The sequence below is a fragment of the Schistocerca cancellata genome, chromosome 6 (genome assembly GCF_023864275.1).
Source record: "Schistocerca cancellata isolate TAMUIC-IGC-003103 chromosome 6, iqSchCanc2.1, whole genome shotgun sequence".
In the NCBI taxonomy this organism is placed as follows: Eukaryota; Metazoa; Arthropoda; class Insecta; order Orthoptera; family Acrididae; genus Schistocerca; species Schistocerca cancellata.
The window spans coordinates 163,547,296-163,569,428 of NC_064631.1; the positions used below are offsets into that span (position 1 = coordinate 163,547,296).

The 22,133-nt window shown below is 39.6% G+C and overlaps 2 protein-coding genes across 2 annotated transcripts; both read right to left on the reverse strand.

The window, feature by feature from the left end:
- Positions 1 to 1,787: 1,787 nt before the first annotated feature.
- Positions 1,788 to 4,922, reverse strand: LOC126088225 (uncharacterized). The gene is made up of 3 exons (XM_049906352.1): positions 3,526 to 4,922; positions 2,623 to 3,409; positions 1,788 to 2,070 (listed from the first exon to the last, which is right to left on the reverse strand). Exons 1-3 carry the CDS (start codon positions 3,788 to 3,790, stop codon positions 1,788 to 1,790), a joined length of 1,335 nt encoding a protein of 444 aa, XP_049762309.1. The 5' UTR covers positions 3,791 to 4,922.
- Positions 4,923 to 11,754: 6,832 nt separating this feature from the next.
- LOC126190627 (60S ribosomal protein L12) lies at positions 11,755 to 22,131 on the reverse strand. Its single transcript, XM_049931040.1, has 6 exons — positions 21,951 to 22,131; positions 21,797 to 21,870; positions 17,600 to 17,780; positions 15,615 to 15,733; positions 15,429 to 15,520; positions 11,755 to 11,790 (listed from the first exon to the last, which is right to left on the reverse strand). The coding sequence occupies exons 1-5, from the start codon at positions 21,985 to 21,987 to the stop codon at positions 15,434 to 15,436; spliced, it is 498 nt and encodes a 165-aa protein (XP_049786997.1). The 5' UTR covers positions 21,988 to 22,131; the 3' UTR covers positions 11,755 to 11,790; positions 15,429 to 15,433.
- Between the last annotated feature and the right edge of the window lie 2 nt (positions 22,132 to 22,133).

The window sequence follows — 22,133 nt, forward strand, 5'->3', positions numbered from 1 at the left end:
CACATACTGCTCAGAATGTTACTCCCATAATGCCTGTATCTTAGAACGAAACTTAATGTGTTATCACTTTTTATAGAAGTGAAGCCAATTTTACTGTGTGTGTAAACATTGGTTATCAGCACAAGAAGCAGGGTAGTATAACTGAATTGAATGCCTAAATTCAATAAGTGCATGGTGCAGAACACCTGCTTCCTTCGGTGGTGTATCTAAATATACCAACAGAAAATCTAGTGTTAAAGAAATTGATTTAAAAAGCTACTGTGTGGACCTAGATTTTGAGTTGGCTGTTTTGGACTTATTAAATCTTATTATAATAATTGTTGTCTAGTATACCATTCTCCAGATGGCAACTTTGAAAATTTTCTCAGCTAAATAGAATCTTGGCTGTGCTATTTTATGCACTTGAAATCAGAAATTGCACTGGGTGTTCATTTCAATGTACGCTTTTGCAAGGAGAGTTCTAAGGAGGAAAATTTATGAATCTATTAACAATTTATGGACTATTTGTAGCGTGTCATTTACCAACCAGAGGTGATGCCTGCCTTGACACTGTTATCCCAAATCTAAATACATGGGACTATGAGATGACTTTAGTTGACCCAGTGACGTCTGGTAACAGAGCACTAGTGATGGGACTTTATACAAAGAGAACTAATAATCAACCAGCTGTTTCCTAGCATTCTAATTATGTATTCACAAAAAGGATCATTAACAAGGAAACATTAAACTCTTTTCAAACAGCGCAATCTGCAGTAGACTCACAGGTGGGATTACAAGAAATGGCTGTGATTAATGCATTTAAAGAGTTATTTCAGACCATCAAAACCAAATTTGATTATAGCTATCCACAGAAGACCAAAAAATGTCGCAACACAGGCAAACTCTGTGTGTGGTAAAGTATTTTGTCATAACAGACATGACATTTAAGCACTTTTGAGAATTTCAGCCAGTTTTCTTTTACATAGAAACTAAGACTTGCTGTAGTGTGACACTAAATCCTTGACTTTTGTGCTCAAACACAGTAGTAAAATCATGACAAATTCCATTACTTTCTTTGTTAACTCAAATCCTTTACCTAAAACTGATACAGACCAATTATTATGTTTCATTGTGCAATTCAGTTTTATTTACACAATTAGATATCACTGAATTATAGAATACAGTTTGAATGAGCCAAGATGGTGGGACAGCATTATTTTAGTATACCATGATTAACAAAACTCAACAAATGCACAAGTAAATTTAAATTTTTATTCACCTTCAACTACATGGAATCTCTCTCTCTCACACACACACACGCACGCACGCACGCACGCACGCACGCACACACACACACACACACACACACACACACACAAATTGCCATAATGTACAAGACCACCTGTATGTGCATTAACAATATTAGGAAAATGATAGTTTGCTATTCACTGTAAAGGTGACATGTTGAGTTGCAAACAGGCACAATGTAAAGACACATTTAGCTTTTGGCCAAAGACTTCTTCAGAAAAGAAAACACAAAAAGATTTACACGCGCAAGCACACTCCCTGCACACATCTCCACTATCTGCAGTGGGAGATATTGGTCATGTGTGCTTGCTAGTGTTAATCTGTTTGTGTTTTGTTTTCTGGAGAAGGCTTTGGCCAAAAACTAAATGTGTAACATTCTTTACATTGTGCCTGTCTGCAACTCAAAGTGACCTTTACAGTGAGTGGCAAACTATTTTTTTCCTAATATTGTTGATATTCCAACCTGGAGTTTACTTTTTTTTTTAACACTTAATCACCCCTCACAAAATCCTTCTCTGCTTTGTGGAAAAAAATCTAGCCTGAGATTCAATCTTGGCATTCACATTTACTGTGTTTTCTTGTGAGAAAGAAAAATCTTTATTAAGACTGCCAATGATCTTCTTCAGATCCTTCAATACTTTCGCCTTAGTCTCCTGTCCACACTGTGTTCCTTTGCTGAGTGCAACTATAGTTTCACAGTGAGACATCACATCCTGTTCAAATGTGTCAGCAGATTTTTCTGAATTGCCAGAAAGCAATGCTGACACATATTCATTGTCTGCACTAGAGGGCAAGGAACACTGTTCACTCTCCTGGACAGCACCAGACAATGATTTGGCACATGCATGTATATGCTTACATATGTTAAAATTTAAAATGTTGTCTAAACAGCTGCATTTATACGAATGCACACATATGTTGCAGGTGTTACACTTCAGTGAACATTTTCTTTCGCATATCAGTTCCGAATTTTTTACAACAACATACACTTCACAACCAGTGGAAGAAAGCACTTCCCACAACCCTTCACCCCTGCATAAAATCATCCCATTTGTTATAGCTGAGCTATCGTTGTGGCTTGCTTTCACTCTTGACGCCCTAGAGCACTGTTTACGTTTTGAGAGCTTCACTAAGCCCTCATATACTTTGTCTCTCACTAAACATAACAAAGCATTTAATGACTTATCCAGCCTTCTGCACTTTTCCCCTTCTAGATAACTGTATTTAATAACTTTATGTAGGGACTCCAAGTAATTGTTTGTATTAATGCCCAATCGGTGCCTAAAACAATACGCCCACTTTTCCACTCGCTGACAGTACATCTTAAGAAAGTACCTGCCAAATTCTGCAGTATCCGGATCATTCAATAAGTCTTCCACCACTTTCTCCAGACTACAACTAAAAACATCTATATCCAGTTCAGTCTGAAGTCGCTTTAGTGAACTAAACACTGCTGATTTTTTCTCACTGCCCCCAGAAATTCTCCTTAAATTTTGAGACCAGTTCCGTTGTATATGCCAAGAACACAGCAACTGGTTTGGCACAGGTCCCATTAATGCTGACCATGCATTATAAAATGCTGGTGCATCGTCAGGCATAAACACATTGGTCTTTACAGTGCCCACCCTTTCTCTCACACATTTGAAATAAAAAGACAGTAAGCACATGTCTTCCCTATTTGAAAAACAAAATGCAACTGGCATTCCAGCACCATATCTATCAACAACGACAATAGTAAAAAGTTGAAAATCGTATGCAGTCATGCCATGAGTGCCATCCACACATATTTTATCTTCTCCATACTTTAGAAGTTGTTCGGCCTGAAAGTCTGTCATTATAATAAGAACGAAATCTTCATCTTGAAAATTAGGATCCACTTGTTTTTGCTGCTTGAAATACAGTACTGGGTTGTCACTTTCTCTCTTCATTTCTTCAACCCACAATTTCACACTCACTGCATCATTTTCATGCTGCTTCGTTGCATAACCAATATCAAAATCCCTTTTTATATTATGCAAATCTTTTTTCTCAAGGAGATGGATTCTCTCCACACTTGCAGCGATTGGTGCACTTCGGACATCTTGTAAAACTCGTCCAACAGGAACACCCTGTGACAGCCGACCTGATTAAAAAAAAAAAAAAAAAATGAAGCACATTGATAGACCCTACGTCTGTTCACACAAATAAATTTGATAATTTCATGTTTCATGTACATAAGTGTAACATAATCCATTTTACCTGCCAATTCTGCCCTCTCGTTCCTATGCAGAAATGTTCTTCCAACATCTTGGGTGTGTCCCATATGTTTTGGAAAAAATTTTAAGCAGCATTTGTCCTCTGTTATTGTCACTTGCATGTTGGATGGACAAGTACCGCCTATTTTATTCGTGCCCATACTTTTGACACACCTGGCACCTGTTCCTTTAGAATTGAAATTGAAAGAGCGATGGCATTGGTAATATCGAACACGTTTTTCTAGTCGCTCCTGCTCCGAACAATTCATTACATAAGGAACATGGTTTACTTTTTCGTAAGAAATTTTCCACTCTTCAGAGTCTGAAAAAAATGTTAAGGCAGTATTTTTAAGTTATGTACGTGGGATCAACAAAATTTACTAAAACGTGACTAACACAATAAATATAAAAAACAAACCTGCAAGACAACCAAATTCTATCTCATGGCACTCAAAACTAACGTCATGGTTCTCTTGAATATGTGTTCTCAGTGTGTCATAGGTGAGAAACGAGAGAGAGCACTGTGGGCAAATAATGCGGCATTTCCGACTGTTTTCCTCCGACTTCATGCCATGCACAGTTATTTGATGACGTTTTAATGAACTGCATCTCATAAATGCAATTCCGCACTGGGGACACAATTCACTGCCTTTTCCTTTTTTAGACACATGGATATCAAGTTCATGAACTTTCCTCATATGGGCGTAGAGGTTCTTTCGCATTTTAAACTCTGAATTGCATTCCTCACACTTATAGAGCGTTTCTTGGGAATCACTCATGTTTACTAAAACAAACTAAACAATAACAAGAAACAATAACAAAATGGAACAGCAGCAACGAAATAACAAGAAGCAGCAACAAACAACGAAAGCAGTTAAATGGAGCACAAGGCAAACATCAACATGAATGGCGTCTTCGAACAGGATGCCTCGCCACGTGAAACCAACTTCCGGTCAGTAAACGTCAAAACAGCCAAGTGTGTACTGTCGGGAGACACTCCCCCCAGTCGTGGAGGGTAACTAAAACGTGATGAGGCCAAGCGATGTCAAACGCCTTATGTAGGTCAAAGAACACTGCGACAAGGTGCCGGTAGTGAGTAAAAGCCCGTCATACAGCTGATTCCCATTGGAGTAAATGGTCAGTTGGAGATCGCCCTGCCCGGAAACCACACTGATATGGTGACAAAAGGCCCTGAGATTTGAGTAACCAATGTAATCTGGAGTTTACCATCCTTTCAAGCAGTTTACAAAGCACATTTGTAAGGCAAATAAGCTGGTAGCTGTCAAAGAGACATTAGGAGTTTCCCAAGCTTAAGGACGGGGATAACTATACTGTCTCGCCATTGTGACGGAAAAGCACCCGTGAGCCAGATATGATTGAAGACTCTGAGGAGCTGTTGTCTCTGGGGAACGTCCAAGTGTTGAATCATCTGATTGTGAATGGAGTCTGGTCCTGTGGCTGTGTCTCGTGAAGAGCTAAAGGCCTGCACCAATTCCCATTCAGTGAAAGGAGCATTATAGGGCTCAACATGGTACGGGATGAAATGGAGGGGGGGGTCTGTTCAACTTTCTGCTGGAGAAAGGCAGGGGGATAGGAAGCGGAAGACGATTCAGTCACGATGTGTGTCTCAAGGTGTTCTGCAAGGACCAATGGATCAGTGCACAGAGCTCCTTGGATGTACAGACCCTGGACAGTTGACTGTTGCTGGCGCCTCAGAACACTACGGACCTTTGACCAATCCTGTGATAGAGAGGCATATGTTCCCAGAGAGGAAACATAGCACTCCCAGCATTCCTCTTTATTCTGCTTAATAATGTAACGAGCCTTAGCACGAAGACGCTTAAAAGTGAGGAGGTTGGTCTGGGAGGGGTGTCACTTAAATTGTTGTAGCACCCGTCAGCGGTCCTGGATGACTGCGACGTCCTTGGTTCTCCACAGTACTGGCCGATGTCTACGGGGCCCTGTGGATGGGGGGGGGGGGGGGGGGGACAGCAGTGCCAGCGGCATGAAGAACAGCGGCAGAGAGGCCTTGCAAGACATAAATAGAATTCGAGAGGAACGTGTCAAAGCAGACATGTATAAAGGCCAATTGGCTCTGTGGAATGCCCACCATGGTAGCCTGTCTGCCTGGTGGCAGCAGGGGAACGATAGTGTCACTGCGAATTGATCACTGTCACGAAGGTCATCATGGGATGACCAATGTAGGGAAGCCACAAGGGCTGGGGAGGAGATCACAAGATCAATAGCAGAGAAGATACCATGAGCGGCACTGAAGTGGGTAGGGGAACCATCATTGAGGAGAGACAATTCAAAGTCAGTGATAAGTTGGTCGATTACGATACCTTGAGCCGTGGATGTAACACTCCCCCACAGTGGATGGTGGGCACTGAAATCTCCAAGGAGGAGAAATGGGGGTGGGAGTTACTGAAGTAAGGTAGATAGTGCAATATAAGCAAGTGGCCTACCTGGAGGGAGGAAGACATTGAAAATGGTGCTTGCCAGAGTCGTTTGCACTCTGCTATCACTTCCATGGTGGTATGCAGGGGGATCCAGTCACTAAGGACATCGGAGCAAACCAAAGTGCTGACACTACCAGATGCTATCCCAGGGCCAGCACGGTTTCGACAGAATGCCCGATAAACATGTAAAGTGGGAAGGTTGTCATCACAGAAATGTGTTTCTTGGAGAACAAGACAGAAACGCAGAATAAGAGGAGACAAGACGTTGCATTTCAGGTATCCATTGCAGTTCCACTGGATGATCGTGTGGTGCGAGTCCAAGGTACGCATGAAGGAGCTGAGGAGGTGGTCAGATCACTTGGGCAGTACTTGTCACCGACAAGGATGGGATGACATCCATAAATAAGATGTCAGACTCAGGTTGCAAGAGGGGAGTAGGCACTTCCGAGGGCACCGGAGATGCCTTCTCTTGGGATTTATGTTTCTTCTTCTTCTCTTTCTGAGGTTGAGGAGGACAGGACTCAGGGGGAGTACAGGTGTCTGCAAGATCGGGAACCGAAAGAGCGGGGCCCATAGATGGCGCGTCTCATGGTGGTAACAGTCTTCTGGCCTGAGACACTCGGGAGAAGGTTCCCAATCACCAGCAGATACCAAAGAAGGGGGGCACTTCTTTGGCCAGGGTGGGGGCAACTTCCTGACGGGAGGTCGTGGGAATGGCAGGGGAGGTGAAGGGCAGAGTGGGGCAGGGCTGGGGTAAGGACGAGGGGGGTGGGGGGTGGGAGGAGGAAAGGAAGTAACAGAGGCAAAAGTTGAAGACAGTGACACTGGATGGAGTCTCCATACTTTTGGCAAGCATCAGTGAAAGAGAGACAATCCAGGGACTTACATTCTTGGATCTTCTTTTCTCTGTTATAAGCCGGGCAATCCGGTGAGAGAGGGGAGTGGCGGTGAGCACTATTAACATACACAGGCAGCCCAACACAAGGAGTTCCCTCATGGACTGGGTGCCCACAGCCACCACACAAAGGGTCCGCCGTACAGCGGGAAGACATATGCCCAAAAGGTAAGCACCGCATAGGTGGAGGGATATACGGCTTCACGTCCCATCTGTAGCACATAACCCTGACCTTGAAGGTGCCAGTATTGGTGCGGTTATCTTTGCGACCCTTCTGCACACGTCAAACAAAATGAACGCCACGCCGCTCCAGATTAGCTCGGAGTTCCTCATCAGTTTGCAGGGCGAGTTCCCAATGAAAAATGACTCCCTGGACCATATTCAGAGATTGGTGAGGAGTGATATACATTGGGATGTTGCCAAGACTATCACAGGCACAAAGAGCTGTGGATTGGGTGGCAGAAGAAGCTTTGATCAACAGGGAGACCGACCGCACCTTACTAATAGACTCCACTTCACCAAACTTGTCCTCGATATTTTCCATGAAAAATAATGGCTTTGTGGCAGTGAATGTGACCCCATCCATCCTAGCACAGACGAGGCAACGGGGAAAAGGTTGCAGCCCAAGACGGCGAGCCTGGCCCTTCCCATGGGGCAGCCAGGGAAGGGAAGGCTGCCTGGTCATACAAGACAGCATTTAAGGATCCATCATTCGAAGAGACCGCCGTGTGAGAACAGCCAGATTTTTGTAGCTTGGTACACTTCACGTGCCAAGCATCTTCTCTGATACCACCCACTCCGACCAGGGGCTCTCCCCATGGGCACAACCCAGCCACAGCAAGGGCAATTGCCGGGAGTTCCAATGCTCCAAGAACACAAGCAACCACTCCGTGGCATATACGGGGAGGGAACAGCTCAGGTTATCAGTAGTATGATCCCAGTGTTGTCAGGGGGCTCAGCCATATGGGTACGTAACAGCCCCACCACACGGGCTGGCTACACGCCCTGGTTACCTAGCAGGGTGGAAGGGGGCTACAGTGGGGAAGGGAGAGGGGAGGGGAGGGGAGAGGAATCCACACCATAGATGCTAGGGACGGAGTTCTTACCCATATGCCTCACACTAAAAACAGGAAATTTTGAAGTGGATGTCAAACCTCATGTGGGGATTGAAACACCAAAAGTGTGGAAGAACTGGCAAAAGAAAGAAAATTGCAACCAATACAGGAAATCAGGGGTATAGCCAGGTTGACAAAGCAGAACACAGAGAGGGGAAGGTGGCCACAGGGAAGGAGTGGGGATAGGGATGTGGGGGCAGAGAGAAAGAAAAGCAGCTAGGGAATGAAGAGCTTGAAAAGCTTGCGGCCCTGTGTGCGCCACACACAAACTCACAAAAGAACCGCGAGCCCCCTAGGAGAGACAATTAGAATGGGAAACTTTAATTCAAATGCAACTTCTGAATGTTTGCTACCAAGCAGAATTAGACACTGACAAGGTAATCCAATAATTCTGACAATATCACATTTGATAAACAGCTAATGCACATTTCAGTACATTAGGTCCTGCAATTGAAACCTGACAAGCCTTAGCACCGAGAGACAAGTGACTGTATGTGAACTATGCATGTATTTTTTCCTACAAGTGAAGAATAACTTTCAAACGGTTTATAATCTGTAAGAAATCTTTCAATGTGCCCGTCTGCTGATCAGTGCCTCCTCTACATGGTTAAAACATTGATAGAATTAGGCATCATACCACAGCTTCTTATATCCTATATGGGAATGCCTCTCCTCCATAAGAGCCCAAGACCTAGTATAAACTATACCTAATATTTCATAACTACAAACACGCACTTCTGATTTCAAGAACTAGATTCCTGTATGTAAATGAGCAAGCAAATATTACCGCATACAAAAACAATGTGCGTGTTTTAGCCAAGTGGAGTTATATTCTTGCTCTACCTACTGCTTCAGATTTGTTTTTTCTGTGAAAATACCTTTACCATTAACTACTATCAATGGCAGACACTTCCCTAAAATATGCTACTTCACAAGAGCAACATTCAAAGATATTAATTTACATATTTTAAGGAATGTAGGAAACTTTTGACGTGGCCGATAGATGCGCAATTGACATGGCAAGTGTGGGTAAAGCGATAGTGTTGGGGGTGCCAGCAGACACTAGAGGAAATGCTGAGCACTGTAAGTGAAGCACTGTTCTAAACTGAATCCTATGCTCGCAGTTTTTGTAAGCATTTAGTGCAGCCCCTCCACAACCACACCTGCACGGTATCCATTCATTCAAAAAGATCTAGTCACCTCTGCTTTGTTAGTATACAGAAAGAATTCCACTGAAAATGCAACAATTTATTTTTTCTTGACTTTTTAAATCATTTGTAACTTTCAGAGAAGCAACAGGAGTGGCAAATTTTGAGTAAAATCTACATTTCTTACTGCCATGTTAAAATTTGCTTCTCTTGCCAAAAACACAGCGGAGTTTACACAATGTCGTTTCACTACGATGGGAAACAGAATTGCAAGATACACCTGAAACAGGTTTCTTAAGTGAGGAACTGAGGAAAAGTTAAGATCAATAGATTATGAAACAGCACATGCTCAGTACAAAAATGTGTAATGTCTTCACACTAACGCTGTTAGAAATACCCACAACATATTTCATTTCACCAGATATCGATGGCCCTCAAAAAATAAATTCCTTCTCAAGAAAGTTTGTTACTCCATTAACATTGTAGATAATCAAGTTATGCATAATAACTGTAAGGCAAATACCTTCCTCTTTGTATACTATCATTTGCCAAAATCTCAAAGCCTTTATGAAGTATGAGGAATGTTGTGGATATTTCATTTTATCACTGATGCACGTGACTGCAAATGAGCATGCTACATCATATCAACTTTCTAAACTTGTTACCAGGAGGATCTCCAAGTCTATACTGCACATCAACCCCTGCACCTTGCACAGACTCTACAATGAATGCCAATGTTTATATTTAGTGCCCCTCCCCCCAACTGAACTTTAACCTTTGTATGTATTTCCTGCTCAATATGTATGAAATCTAATGGATTTTTATCACATTTGATTACATCTTGCTTGGTTACAATGTAATTGAACATAACAAAGATACCATCACAAATTTTCATTTCACACAGCCAAAATGTCTATGCATGTTGTGGCTCCACAACTTTTACAGGCTGAAGTATTCCAGTATAAATAGAATTGCGAAACACTGCACAAAACTAAAAAAACAATTAGGACAAAGAATAACATTTAATTTTGAAGTAGGAAAGTAAGAAAAGGAGGAAAGTTTAGCATCCATCAAATTTTATATAAAGAGGGAATGAATGAAAGTGCCGGGGACCTTCCAGAAAATCAACTTCAAAGCATCTTCTTTCAGCAATTTAGGAAATCCGCAAATCTAGATAACTGGTGAAGAAATTAATTTGTTATTTATAAGAATACAAGTCCACAATCTTGGTCTTTCACGAAGAGGGAAGTTACTATGTGTGAATGGATGTTGTTGTGGTCTTCAATCCTGAGACTGGTTTGATGCAGCTCTCCATGCTACTCTATCCTGTGCAAGCTTCTTCATTTCCCAGTAACTACTGCAGCCTACATCCTTCTGAATCTGCTTAGTGTATTCATCTCTTGGTCTCCCTCTACGATTTTTACCCTCCGTGCTGCCCTCCAATACTAAATTGGTGATCCCTCGATGTCTCAGAACATGTCCTACCGACTGATCCCTTCTAGTCAAGCTGTGCCACAAGCTCCTCTTCTCCCCAGTTCTATTCAATACCTCCTCATTAGTTATATGATCTACCCATCTAATCTTCAGCATTCTTCTGTAGCACCACATTTCGAAAGCTTCTATTCTCTTCTTGTCTAAACTATTTATTGTCCACGTTTCACTTCCATACATGGCTACACTCCATACAAATACTTTCAGAAACGACTTCCTGACATTCAAATCTATACTCGATGTTAACAAATTTTTCTTCAGAAATGCTTTCCTTGCTATTGCCAGTCTACATTTTATATCCTCTCTACTTCTACCATCATCAGTTATTTTGCTCCCCAAATAGCAAAACTCCTTTACTACTTTAAGTGTCTCATTTCCCAATCTAATTCCATCAGCATCACCCGACTTAATTTGACTACATTCCATTACCCTCGTTTTGCTTTTGTTGATGTTCATCTTATATCCTCCTTTAGAGACACTGTCCATTCCGTTCAACTGCTCTTCCAAGTCCTTTGCTGTCTCTGACAGAATTACAATGTCATCGGCGAACCTCAAAGTTTTTATTTCTTCTCCATGGATTTTAATACCTACTCCGAACTTTTCTTTTGTTTCCTTTATTGCTTGCTCAATATACAGACTGAATAACATCAGGGATGGCTACAACCCTGTCTCACTCCCATCCCAACCACTGCTCCCCTTTCATACCCCTCGACTCTTAGAACTGCCATCTGCTTTCTGTACAAATTGTAAATAGTCTTTCGCTCCCTGTATTTTACCCCTGCCACCTTCAGAATTTGGAAAATGTGAATAGATATGCTGGTAATAAAAATTCTGATGTATGTCTGATGCAGTGTTTGGTACCTATTTTGCACCATCTCTAGCAGTTTTGTACTATTTCCCCTTTGCAGAGAGGATATATTCTCAAATACCACCTGGCAAGTTTTCTGTGTTATCTACACCACATGTTACATTAGTAATTCAGGCCAATGCACCACTTTCATTACAATTTACAGAGTAAATTCACGTTATCCAATCTGTAGGTTGGCACTTAGAATTTATTAAAGTTTGCTTGGAACAAATATGGGTACAAAATTAAAAGGACAGGCAAATGAAAGAAAAATGCAATTATAGCAGAAAATGTAATTTTATTCCATCACTGACCTGGAAAGGAAAGAAAAATACATGAAAGATACAATGGTACTGAAGAAATAAATATATATATGGGTGTACATGAGAAGTTTACAAGTTATTAAAAGGTTAAGTTAATGTGATTTGTTATTGGGGTTGTCTCCCCAATGGCAGTTGGTACCCACATTATGTCTCTCACAACATGCCAGAACATTTCTAAGAAAGCTTCAAATTATCAGCTTTTCCAACAAGTGTGTGCAGTACGAGAATGCACTCTAAGAATAAATCTTGAAGCTGTTTTCTAATTATTCACTGCTCTACTCAAGTCTGAGTGTCTGAACAGTCACCAGCTGCTACAGACTGTAAGAGTAAGCAGATTACTTCTTTCTGAAGGAAAATGTAGCTCCATTACTTTAATTTTTTCACATTGGTGTACAGCACAAAAATAAACACACACTATCAAGAGACAAAGTGGGAGGATGGGATGCCAACCCCGACCTTGTGATAGCTGCTGAGTACAGAGCTCTGGAAAATATATATGAACTGTAAACTTAAAATATAACAAGACAAAATATAACTATTCAAAACATATCCATTTTCCAATCATATTTTCACATCCACAATTACATAAGTAACACTCATTTTTTCATGTTTTGTAATTAACTGAAAGGTATAGCAGGAAAAACAATCAAAGTCCATCTTTGGTGAAATTTGAAATTCTTGTACCAATGGATTCTATGTAAATATTACTACATACCAACAGATAAATGGAAAAAACAATATGTAGGCCATAAGGAATCAACATAGAGAAAAGTTTGCAGGACAAAAATTCATCTGTGTGAAAAAAAGACCACATTTATTTTAATGAGAGTAATTTTTTTACTACTTCAGGAAAATTTGTTTTAAATGTGGGTTTGCTTGGGTTTTTTATTAAATTTGTGGCAACCAATGCATTGTTTGGGCTTACATTTTTTATTGATAGCAAACTGCACTGTTGTTCAATTAAGTTTGACTGATGTGTACTGGAGCAATTTACATTTTGGCATGGAATCAAGTTATGAAAATGTTACAGCAGTTCAACAAAGTGGAGCAAAGGAAAAACCAAAACATATGACTTCATGATGCAAGTACATGCATAAGAACACTGAGTCATGTTCCTGGTGAAGACTGGAAATGCAGAAACAGTGCTTCACAAAAATTTCAAAACATGAATCCAATTTAATTTACTTGGAAATAATATTCAGAATGCACACTTGTATTAACTAATTTTAGTTTTACCTGTGAAATGAAGACCACAGAAACCAGAGGCTAGTGATCTTCTACTATAGCCTTTATGATACATCTTAACTATATTTGCCTAAAGAATTAATCATTAAAATACTGCATAAAATGTACAGACATTTCCAAAGATTCCCACTTTGTATAGATTTTTTGTGAACATATATACAATGAAATATAATATTGCTTTTGGGTACCGCATATCAGACAACTGTGGGTGCCCCAATCAGACAACTGCTCTGCATGTGATGAATTCAACGCAAAAAAGCCATCTCTTCTGGCAAGGAAACAATGATAGGTGCAGTGCAGAAGTAGGCATAGAAATTAAGCAGCTACAAGCTCTATTACGTAAGAAGAAGGCTGAAGTCTTCTATCAACAAAAATGTGGAGACAAAATTAAAACTAGACAAAGGAAACATGCAGAGATTTCACTGAAAATATTGCAGTGCTTAATATTAGCCCTAATGATCTACACTAGAAGCAACAACTGTCTTTACACATTTGATGTTCATCTTCTCACCTCCAGAGAAGTGTAATTTTTTACCTATGACCAGAACATACCCAAAATGGGAACTGATGAAAAAAGTTGCATCAATGTTGTTTCACTTGACCCAGCCAGAATATAAAAAATGTCATTATTCACAACGTCCATACTATGATTCGTAGAAACAACAATGTGAATCAAAGTAAACAGTGCTAATAAAGGGCACAGTTACATGCAATTTGACAAACATTTGGGTTTAATAAATCAAGAAGTCTACTTTGAAACAACCAGAAATTGGAATGGGCACATCAAAAAGTGCCACACAAAACCTAGGCCTTTTTCACAGTTAGTGTTCAAGAAAAGTTCAAATTGTGGTCTTCATTTCTTGGTAAAGAATACAGAAAGACCAATTGAGACAGCACAAGTAAGAGTAACTGCAGTTATTGTGCCACATAAATTGGTCCTTGGGAGTCCTATGTTGTTAAAGTGCAGGCAGTGACTGGCCAAAACCTTCATATTAAAGTTTAATTCCACTCTCCATGAGAAAATAAGATGACCTACAATCCTTTAAAAAATTCTTTTCTAAAGAGCTCTAGTTTGAAAGATTACCCCCATTGACGAGTAATTTGATGTAGAATTTATATTAACTTCATTGTCTCTCATTGGTATTACTGAATAATATCCCACAAATATTGCTTACATTTTTCTGAGGCAAGCAGTTATATTATATAACACATTCTAGGAAGTTGTCTATTTTTGTGAACATGTGTACTTTCACTTTAATTGTTAATAAACAAAGACTAACTCACACTACTAATTTCAAAAGAAGGTTCTGTTAAGAAGAACCTTGAGAACTGTTTTAGGAAAAAAAAGTGTTTTTGTATGTCTCACACACTTAACCTTCTGTTTTTCTTTAAACTTCAAATTAAATTACTGCAAAATATTAAGAAGTGGACTTTGGATTGTTTTCCCTTGTTCTCTTCAACTTTAATACACAATCACCAAAATAACACACCAAGATTTTTAAAAGATTCTGTTCGTGATAAACTTTTGAGGGCCAATAATGGCAGGCTACTGAAATATTACTACCAGTTACAATCAATCGTGAAGACATTTATGTACGGTGTTAATTAACTGATCATCATTACACACACACACACACACACACACACACACACACACACACACACACACTTTCTTTTCAGCTTCTGGCCACATAACCTAGTGCTCCTTGCCACACACACACACACACACACACACACACACACACACTTTCTTTTCAGCTTCTGGCCACATAACCTAGTGCTCCTTGCCTTTGTTACAAAAATAGACACTACAAAGATTTCACTTCTTAAATGATAAGTGTACCAAATAATTTGCACAAAAATCTAATTCGTGGAACAGCGAACATGTCCAATAAGTTGCCCACTTGAATATGAAGACAAAAAGCTCTTATCTTCACGAAAGCGTATCACAATATATATACACCCACTAATCAAATAGCCACAGAGGGAACTTCACTTTTCAGAAAATCTGTAATAACTACCTTAACTGCATCAATTACACTTGCCAATGCTACGTAATGAATGACTATGGCTGCTAAGGTGTTAACACTGTAAGTGTATCTCTCAAAATATGCTTAGAAATCATGCTGTCAGTCTATCCAATGACTGGAAAAGGATTCTTGTTTTCTTCCAAAGGATATTTATTGTTCGAAATTTCATCAAACAATACTGATGTATAACTACTGTCCTAGATTAAGTAATGTAGTAAATTTCTACAAGTGCACCTTGTATAAACACGAGAAACTTCGGTGACAGAAGATATTTTATTAACAAAAAACATCTTTTCATTAGCACACATTTCTACTAGTGCTTTTCCAGAGCTCTGATCTCAACAGCATACTTACTCATTTCAATCGTCTGGAACTTCCAATTCACCAGCATTTATCTGATCAATTAAATCATGTGGTGGTTTCCCTTCAACAGTACACCCCACAGACTGTAACAGAAACAAAGCAATAATAACACACTTGGCAATAGTAACACACTACTTCCAAAGCATCGTAATATGAAACAGCCATTAAACAACTTACCTGGCAAGTCCCAAGGATTTCTTTCACTGTTCCTTCAAGTTTTCTCGACATGGATCTGTCCCTCATTTGTTTGGCAATATTTACAATTTCATCAAATGACAAATTTCCACTGTGTTTTACTGTAAATGAAAGAACACAGTGATGTCACTATTTACTAGCAGATCAACCATATATAAAATACTTGCTAAATTAGGACAAGAACAGAGATTACAGGAAGTACAAGACAATATATATTCTGTCAACTACACTATAAGACTGTTACAGCCAGGAACTCAAAGGCAAACAACTTATGCAAGGACAGTCAAGGTTGTAATCTACACGATCCTACTGCCTCCGCCAAGCTCCTGTCAGCAAGGGTGACCTAGTGGTTTGCAAATGCACAGAGAACACATTCAACATGACTGCCTGGCAATAACCTCTACTACTTGCACCTGCGTAGTACGATCACATGAACTCCATTCAGCACCACCAGAACAGCCTGCACTGCAGAGATTATCACTGTTACTATTGTCTGTGGTTTCACAACATTTCAGTAGCCAACCAAATTCCAAGGGCACATCTCTTAATAAAGGCTGAGATCAACAAACTCTGGACAATTTTCCTTAGCCTACAGTTGTAGCCAACACTTCCTTTCAAATTTACAATGTACCATTTAGAAAAGAAAGGGCTCAATTTCTCAAAGGTACTCACTGAAAGATCAGTTCACATGCTCAAATCAAGCAAATAACCAGGAATTACAGTAGTGTTTGAACAGTGTGTTGGCTTCCACTACGCTATAGCCAATGTCCAAGTTCTTGCTGCATTGATCTCTAGGGCCGCCTCCATGATACTCCCAGTACGCTCAGATGATGGACAGTACTAAGTATGCTTAGGTGAGAGGACAGGATACAGCAAATGGTCAGTTCATCAAACGAATGTGACAACTTTGATCAGGGTAAATCTACAGTTTGAGGAGAGCGAGCCAGATAAAATTATATTACATCAAAGTGTCATCAAGGAAGGAACAGAAGACAGGATGCACAACTACAGCTTTTACCTGGGCAGCAACTACCCATCTTAACAGCAGGACTCTCAACAGGATAAACTAGAGAGAAAAATTCACCGAGATGTTTATATTCACGTGGTAGGACTGTTGAAGACCTGAGGGTGACAGTGCCCTACAACTAATCACAGGCCATTTATATACCTGATTAAAGAACATCACAAACCTGTTTTCTCCAGAAATATTAATCCATTGATGCCACCCATCTGCTATGATCCTTGATATCAAGACTGCTGACAACCAACACACAGAAACCCCATACACTAAAATATACACCATAAGAATTATGGATATTCTCATAACACAATTATTGACTCAGCCAAACTCTGGCATTTAAACATAACCTAGACCACCTTGGGACAAAGCTGGGCTGATAAAGCATGTACCATACGGAGAACACGTAAAAGAAAACTGCCAATACATATACTGCAGATTTTTCTGTGATTATTTATGAATGATTAGCACATAACATTTAAATTACATACACAGTGTACATTTGTACAACATATGTAATTTTCTTGAACTATTTTAGAGTGGTAAAGTGTGCTTTACACAGACTGTCACAGTGCTAGTGCAGATCAGGAAGCTACCATCTTTCCATACACTGCAGCTACAAAATTTAACAGGATTTCTGAGCTTCGTACAAAAATCTACAGAGGTAATTTAAAAAAAAAAAAAAACACACAGCAGCACTTAAGTTACTACATGGTCAAATAATTTATTACTTAATTTATACCTCTCAGTTCAACAATACAGTACTATTTGATCACAAAATATGCAGTAACTAATGAGGCGGAAAATCTTGTTCAAGGATAACCAGGAAGCAGAACAGTGCGCAGCCTACTTTTTTCTCCCAGATTCAATGACAGAAGAGAGTAAACTACTGAAATTTTCCCCACTTCTAAATTATACAGAAATTAACTTCCAAATATTTACTACTTACTATTCTTCTGCTTCTTTCTGTCTCGAGGGGGCTCCTTCAAAGCCTTTATAATGAGAGAAGCTGCAGATGGGCAGACTGAAATTGCTGCCTGCCTGTTCTGTATAGTTAACTTCACTGTTATCTTCAAGCCTTTCCAGTCAGCTGTTGCTTTGGCAATGTCATCACCAACCTTTTTAGGTGACTGTAAAAAGCATGTATTCACTTAGTAAATCTTATTTATGAATTCAAACAGTAATACATAAGAAAGCAAGTGCCTGAAATGCATTTCAAAGCAAAAACCATTCAATAACATGTCACAAGGGGAAGACAATACAGCATCTATAAATTATGACTATCGCCTAACAGTAAAATGGCAGAACAGAACATTTTGACATGACTAACACATTGATAATGATTAATATAGTAATGCAAAGTCTCGAAAGGATGTGAAAAAATTAGAAATGAAGTTAGGACCTCACCAAAATAGTGCTGTTGGGTATTTCTACTGTTTAGTGGGTTGTTACCTCACTTCCCAAATTGTGACAATACAGCAATATGCTTTAGATTGGGTTATTACGCCAATATTTCATGCACACCACCCACTAAATGTGATCCTCTTAGAGTCCAAAACTTATGGTAAGTTATACGAGTGTCACAGTACACCAAGTGAGAAAACTGAGTTTGATTTCATGTGATCATGTTTTCAGAATGAACGCTGATTGGCACCTAGGTCATTCTGTTCAAGACACCATTATGTATGAGCCCAGAATGTGTTCTAAGATTCTACAACAAATCAATGTCATGGATACTGAACACTTTTGTGGATCACTTCTCTCCTCCTTGTAGATGAGTGTGACCTGTGCCTTTTTCAAGAACAGGGCACAGTTTTTTGTTCAATGTATTTACAAACATTATAGTTTGAACATGGACTAACTCAGCTGCAACATCAGTATAGAATCTGATTGATTACATTGGGCCTTGGAGCTTTGTTCAATTTTAATGATTTCAGCTGTTGACACATACTTATTCACCTTTTCAGTGGTACGAGGACTAAAATGGGGCAATTCTCCTGCATTTTCCTTTGTAAAGGAACATTTGAAATTTGAGTTAAGCATTTCAGCTATTGCTTTGCTACCCCCAATTTCAGTTCTTGTCTTATTCACTAGGCAGTGGACATTAACCTTGGTACCACTAATGGCTTTTACACGTGACCCAAATTTCTTTGGGTTCTGTGAAATCACTTTACAATATCCTGCTACAGTAGTCACTGAAGGTGACAAATTGATCTTGACAGCCAAACATTTCATTCAGCACCTCTACAGCCCTATGCTTTATGTTTTACACCTATTACACAGTGATCTGTTCCTTTGCAGTGGCTATTAGCCATAAAGGTTCCCTCCCATTATAAACTTTACTACAGGGTACTATCTATCCAGTGCATGGTCAACTATTATTCTTAACATGAGCCATGGTTCCCCTACATGCTCCTGCCCTGTGCTGAAAGTTTCAAGTTCTTGTTGAGGTATGACACTACTGATTTTTTATCTAGTTTACTGATATATATCTTTCTGGTTGCCTGAGATGTCCTTTGTACTTGCGTAATCACTGTTGCCACAACAACGTCATGGCCACTGCTATCGGTTTCGATGTCGACATCCTTAAAAAGGTCAGATCTATTTGGTGCCATTAAATCCAATAAATTTCCACCATGAGTGGCATTCCTAACTGTCTATTCTAGGCAGTTTTCAGATGAGGCATTTAGTAAAGTTTCAAACGATGTCTTATCAAGCCCACCACTAACAGAACTAATTTTCCATATTGATTGCCGAATGGTTAAAGTCTTCACGAATGATTACAGTATGATTGGGGAATTTATGTACAAGTGAACTGAGGTTTATTCTAAAATTTTCAGTTACATCAAGAAATCAGTCCAATGGGTGATAAAAGGATCCAATTATTTTATGAACACCCCTGTTACTGAATCTTGCCCAATCAATCTCATATGCAGCTTCAATTTCTACCTCTATGGACTCTAGTTTGTCTACTGTGACAAATACACCACCTCTATTTCCCATTTGCCTATCCTTTTTATAAATACTTAAAATTTCCCCAGAAGTAACTTTGGGTGTGCCCCACATGTGTGTTTTGGGACTCCTACAGTTTGTGTATCATATTAATGACCTTGCAGACAATATTAATAGTAAAATCAGTATTTTTGCAGATGATGCAGTTATCTGTCATGAAGTACTCTCTTAAAGAAGCTGCATAACTCTTCCATCAAATCTTGGGTAGATTTCAAAGCAGTGCAGAGACTGGATGATTGGCAACTTGCTTTAAATGTTCAGAAATGTAAAAACGTGCACTTTACAAAACAAAAAACTTAATACTCTATAAATATAATATCAGTCATTGTTGGAACTGGCCAACTAATGCAAATACCTGGGTGTATTACTTTGTCGGAATATGAAATGGAATGATCACATAGGTTCAGTCATGGGTAAAGTAGGTGGTACTGTGGTTTATTGGTAGAATACTGGGTAAGTCCAATCTACAAAGGAGATTACTTACAAATTCCTTGCACAATTGGTTCTAGATTATTGCCAAAATGTGTTACACCTGCGCCAAATGGAACCAACAAAATACTGAACATATACAGAGGCAAGTGGTATAAATGGTCACAGGTTTGTTTAATCTAAGCGAGAATGTCACAGATACTGAAGAAACTGAACTGGGAGAATCTTTAAGACAGACATAAGCTACCTCAAAGTCTATAACTGGTACATTGGCACGTACCCTCTGCCATGCACCTCAGTGTGGTTTGCAGAGTCTAGAGTAGAAGGGGCTAATAATGTATGCTTTTACGTACCTAGCAATTTCTAATGCCATGACCAATTTCTACCAGCAAATGGTCACATTTTCTACTGCAACCTGTCTTCCAAGATTGCAATATCCTTTAGTTGGAAGCACAGAGAAGGGTTATCAAATAACCCTACAGCCAATCAACAATATGCTTAATACAGCCAAGTTGTCAAATCTGCAGCCATTTCCAATCCACATGGGCATCAACTCGTGCGTGCGCACCCAAGACTGACATTAAGCAATTTTACTCAAGCTTGCAAATTTATGTCCTGACCTTGTGCAAAATTAAAGGCCACGATGTATGATTTGTTTCTGCGAGCTAAGTCTACAGACTGTCAACAGCCAATTGAGGCACAGAAAGCATAATGATGACCCGTCCCATGCAGTGCTATTAATAAAATAATTGTAGCTGTTAGTTTGTACACACCACAGTACCGGCAAGTGGATGCTGGTTTTAAACTAAGCCATGGACAGAAGTGATTTGCTTTGTGTTTTGTAAACAGAACCATGGATAACAGGGATGCATTCAAAAACACACTCAAGAGAGTAGATTCCATTTGAAGGATCTATTTGATTACCGACATGTCAAATTTAAGACTTCTTTAAAGATGTAATATTTTCTGTGGAAAATGGTTAATGTTTCTATGAATTTGCCTGCCTCTTATTAGTACTGCTTCCTCCATTGTGGAAGGGCATACGTTCAATTCATAGTACCACAGATTTTTTTTTCTAAGCTATGGAGGTCCGTTAATAGGGTCTTCTCAGTCTTGTGGATCAAAATGAGAAGCTGCTTGAAACAAGCAAGCACTGGCATCAGGATTAATCTACTTGCATGACAGCTGGAGGGACTGGCGACACACTGATCCCATGTCCTACAAAGATACGATCAGTCCTCGTCCTGCCTCGCAAGCAGCTGCCTGTCAACCGAAACTGACAATCTTTCAATGGTGTTTTACCAGGCATATCAACACTTTTACTGAGTGGCAAAATACATACAAAAAGAAATCACAGCTGCACTTATCACTATATGTAAAAATAAATCTTGCTATGCACTGTACCTGTTAGTATTTCCGACTGGTACTATGATAAAAATGCAAATTTTACAACTGGCCAGTGGGTGTACGATAGGATTTCATTCGTCGACAGTACGAGTCGTTTTAAATCAATGTCATTATGTACTAACAATTACACGGTTCAAAAACATAAATCGACTAAATTACTTATGCTCTACGGATTCAGATACATGCAGATCGACAAACATTATTTCGACAGGCTCTACATATGGGTGGAATTACAACAGAGAACGCAACATGGCACACACATGTGCAAATTATTTGTTTTTAAAAAAAGGAAGCTTACCAGACCGAGGGGACCAATTTTTGGTGCAAGGGATGAGGTAGCACCCACTTCTCCACCAACGCACCTCAAGAACACTGAAATAAATGTGCCAAATCAGTATTATTTCATCAACGACAGGCATGTGCAGTGCAACAATAAATTCTAATTCACTTACCAACTTTAATTTCATTTGGATCAAATTTTGGAGGCATTTTGATACAAATAAATGTAGCGGTATAAAATACAACGCACTTACTACTTTGATTACAACAGATCACTAAACATACAACACGCACACCCACACGCGCTTCACACGCTAGCGGAAGCCGAAAGACCACGTTCGTTCAAAGATGTTCCG

What these genes read in the sequence shown, in the direction of transcription:
- LOC126088225 (XM_049906352.1), bottom strand. Translation starts at nt 3,790, where the DNA reads ATGAATTGTTCGGAGCAGGAGCGACTAGAAAAACGTGTTCGATATTAC. An exon ending in CGAGAGGGCAGAATTGGCAG is followed by an intron (nt 3,410 to 3,525) that starts GTAAAATGGATT and finishes TTTTTTAATCAG; the next exon opens with GTCGGCTGTCACAGGGTGTT. An exon ending in GATACTGCAGAATTTGGCAG is followed by an intron (nt 2,071 to 2,622) that starts GTACTTTCTTAA and finishes CTTGCCCTCTAG; the next exon opens with TGCAGACAATGAATATGTGT.
- LOC126190627 (XM_049931040.1), bottom strand. Translation starts at nt 21,987, where the DNA reads ATGCCTCCAAAATTTGATCCAAATGAAATTAAAGTTG. An exon ending in TCCAAATGAAATTAAAGTTG is followed by an intron (nt 21,871 to 21,950) that starts GTAAGTGAATTA and finishes CATTTATTTCAG; the next exon opens with TGTTCTTGAGGTGCGTTGGT. An exon ending in AAATCCTTGGGACTTGCCAG is followed by an intron (nt 15,521 to 15,614) that starts GTAAGTTGTTTA and finishes TTTCTGTTACAG; the next exon opens with TCTGTGGGGTGTACTGTTGA.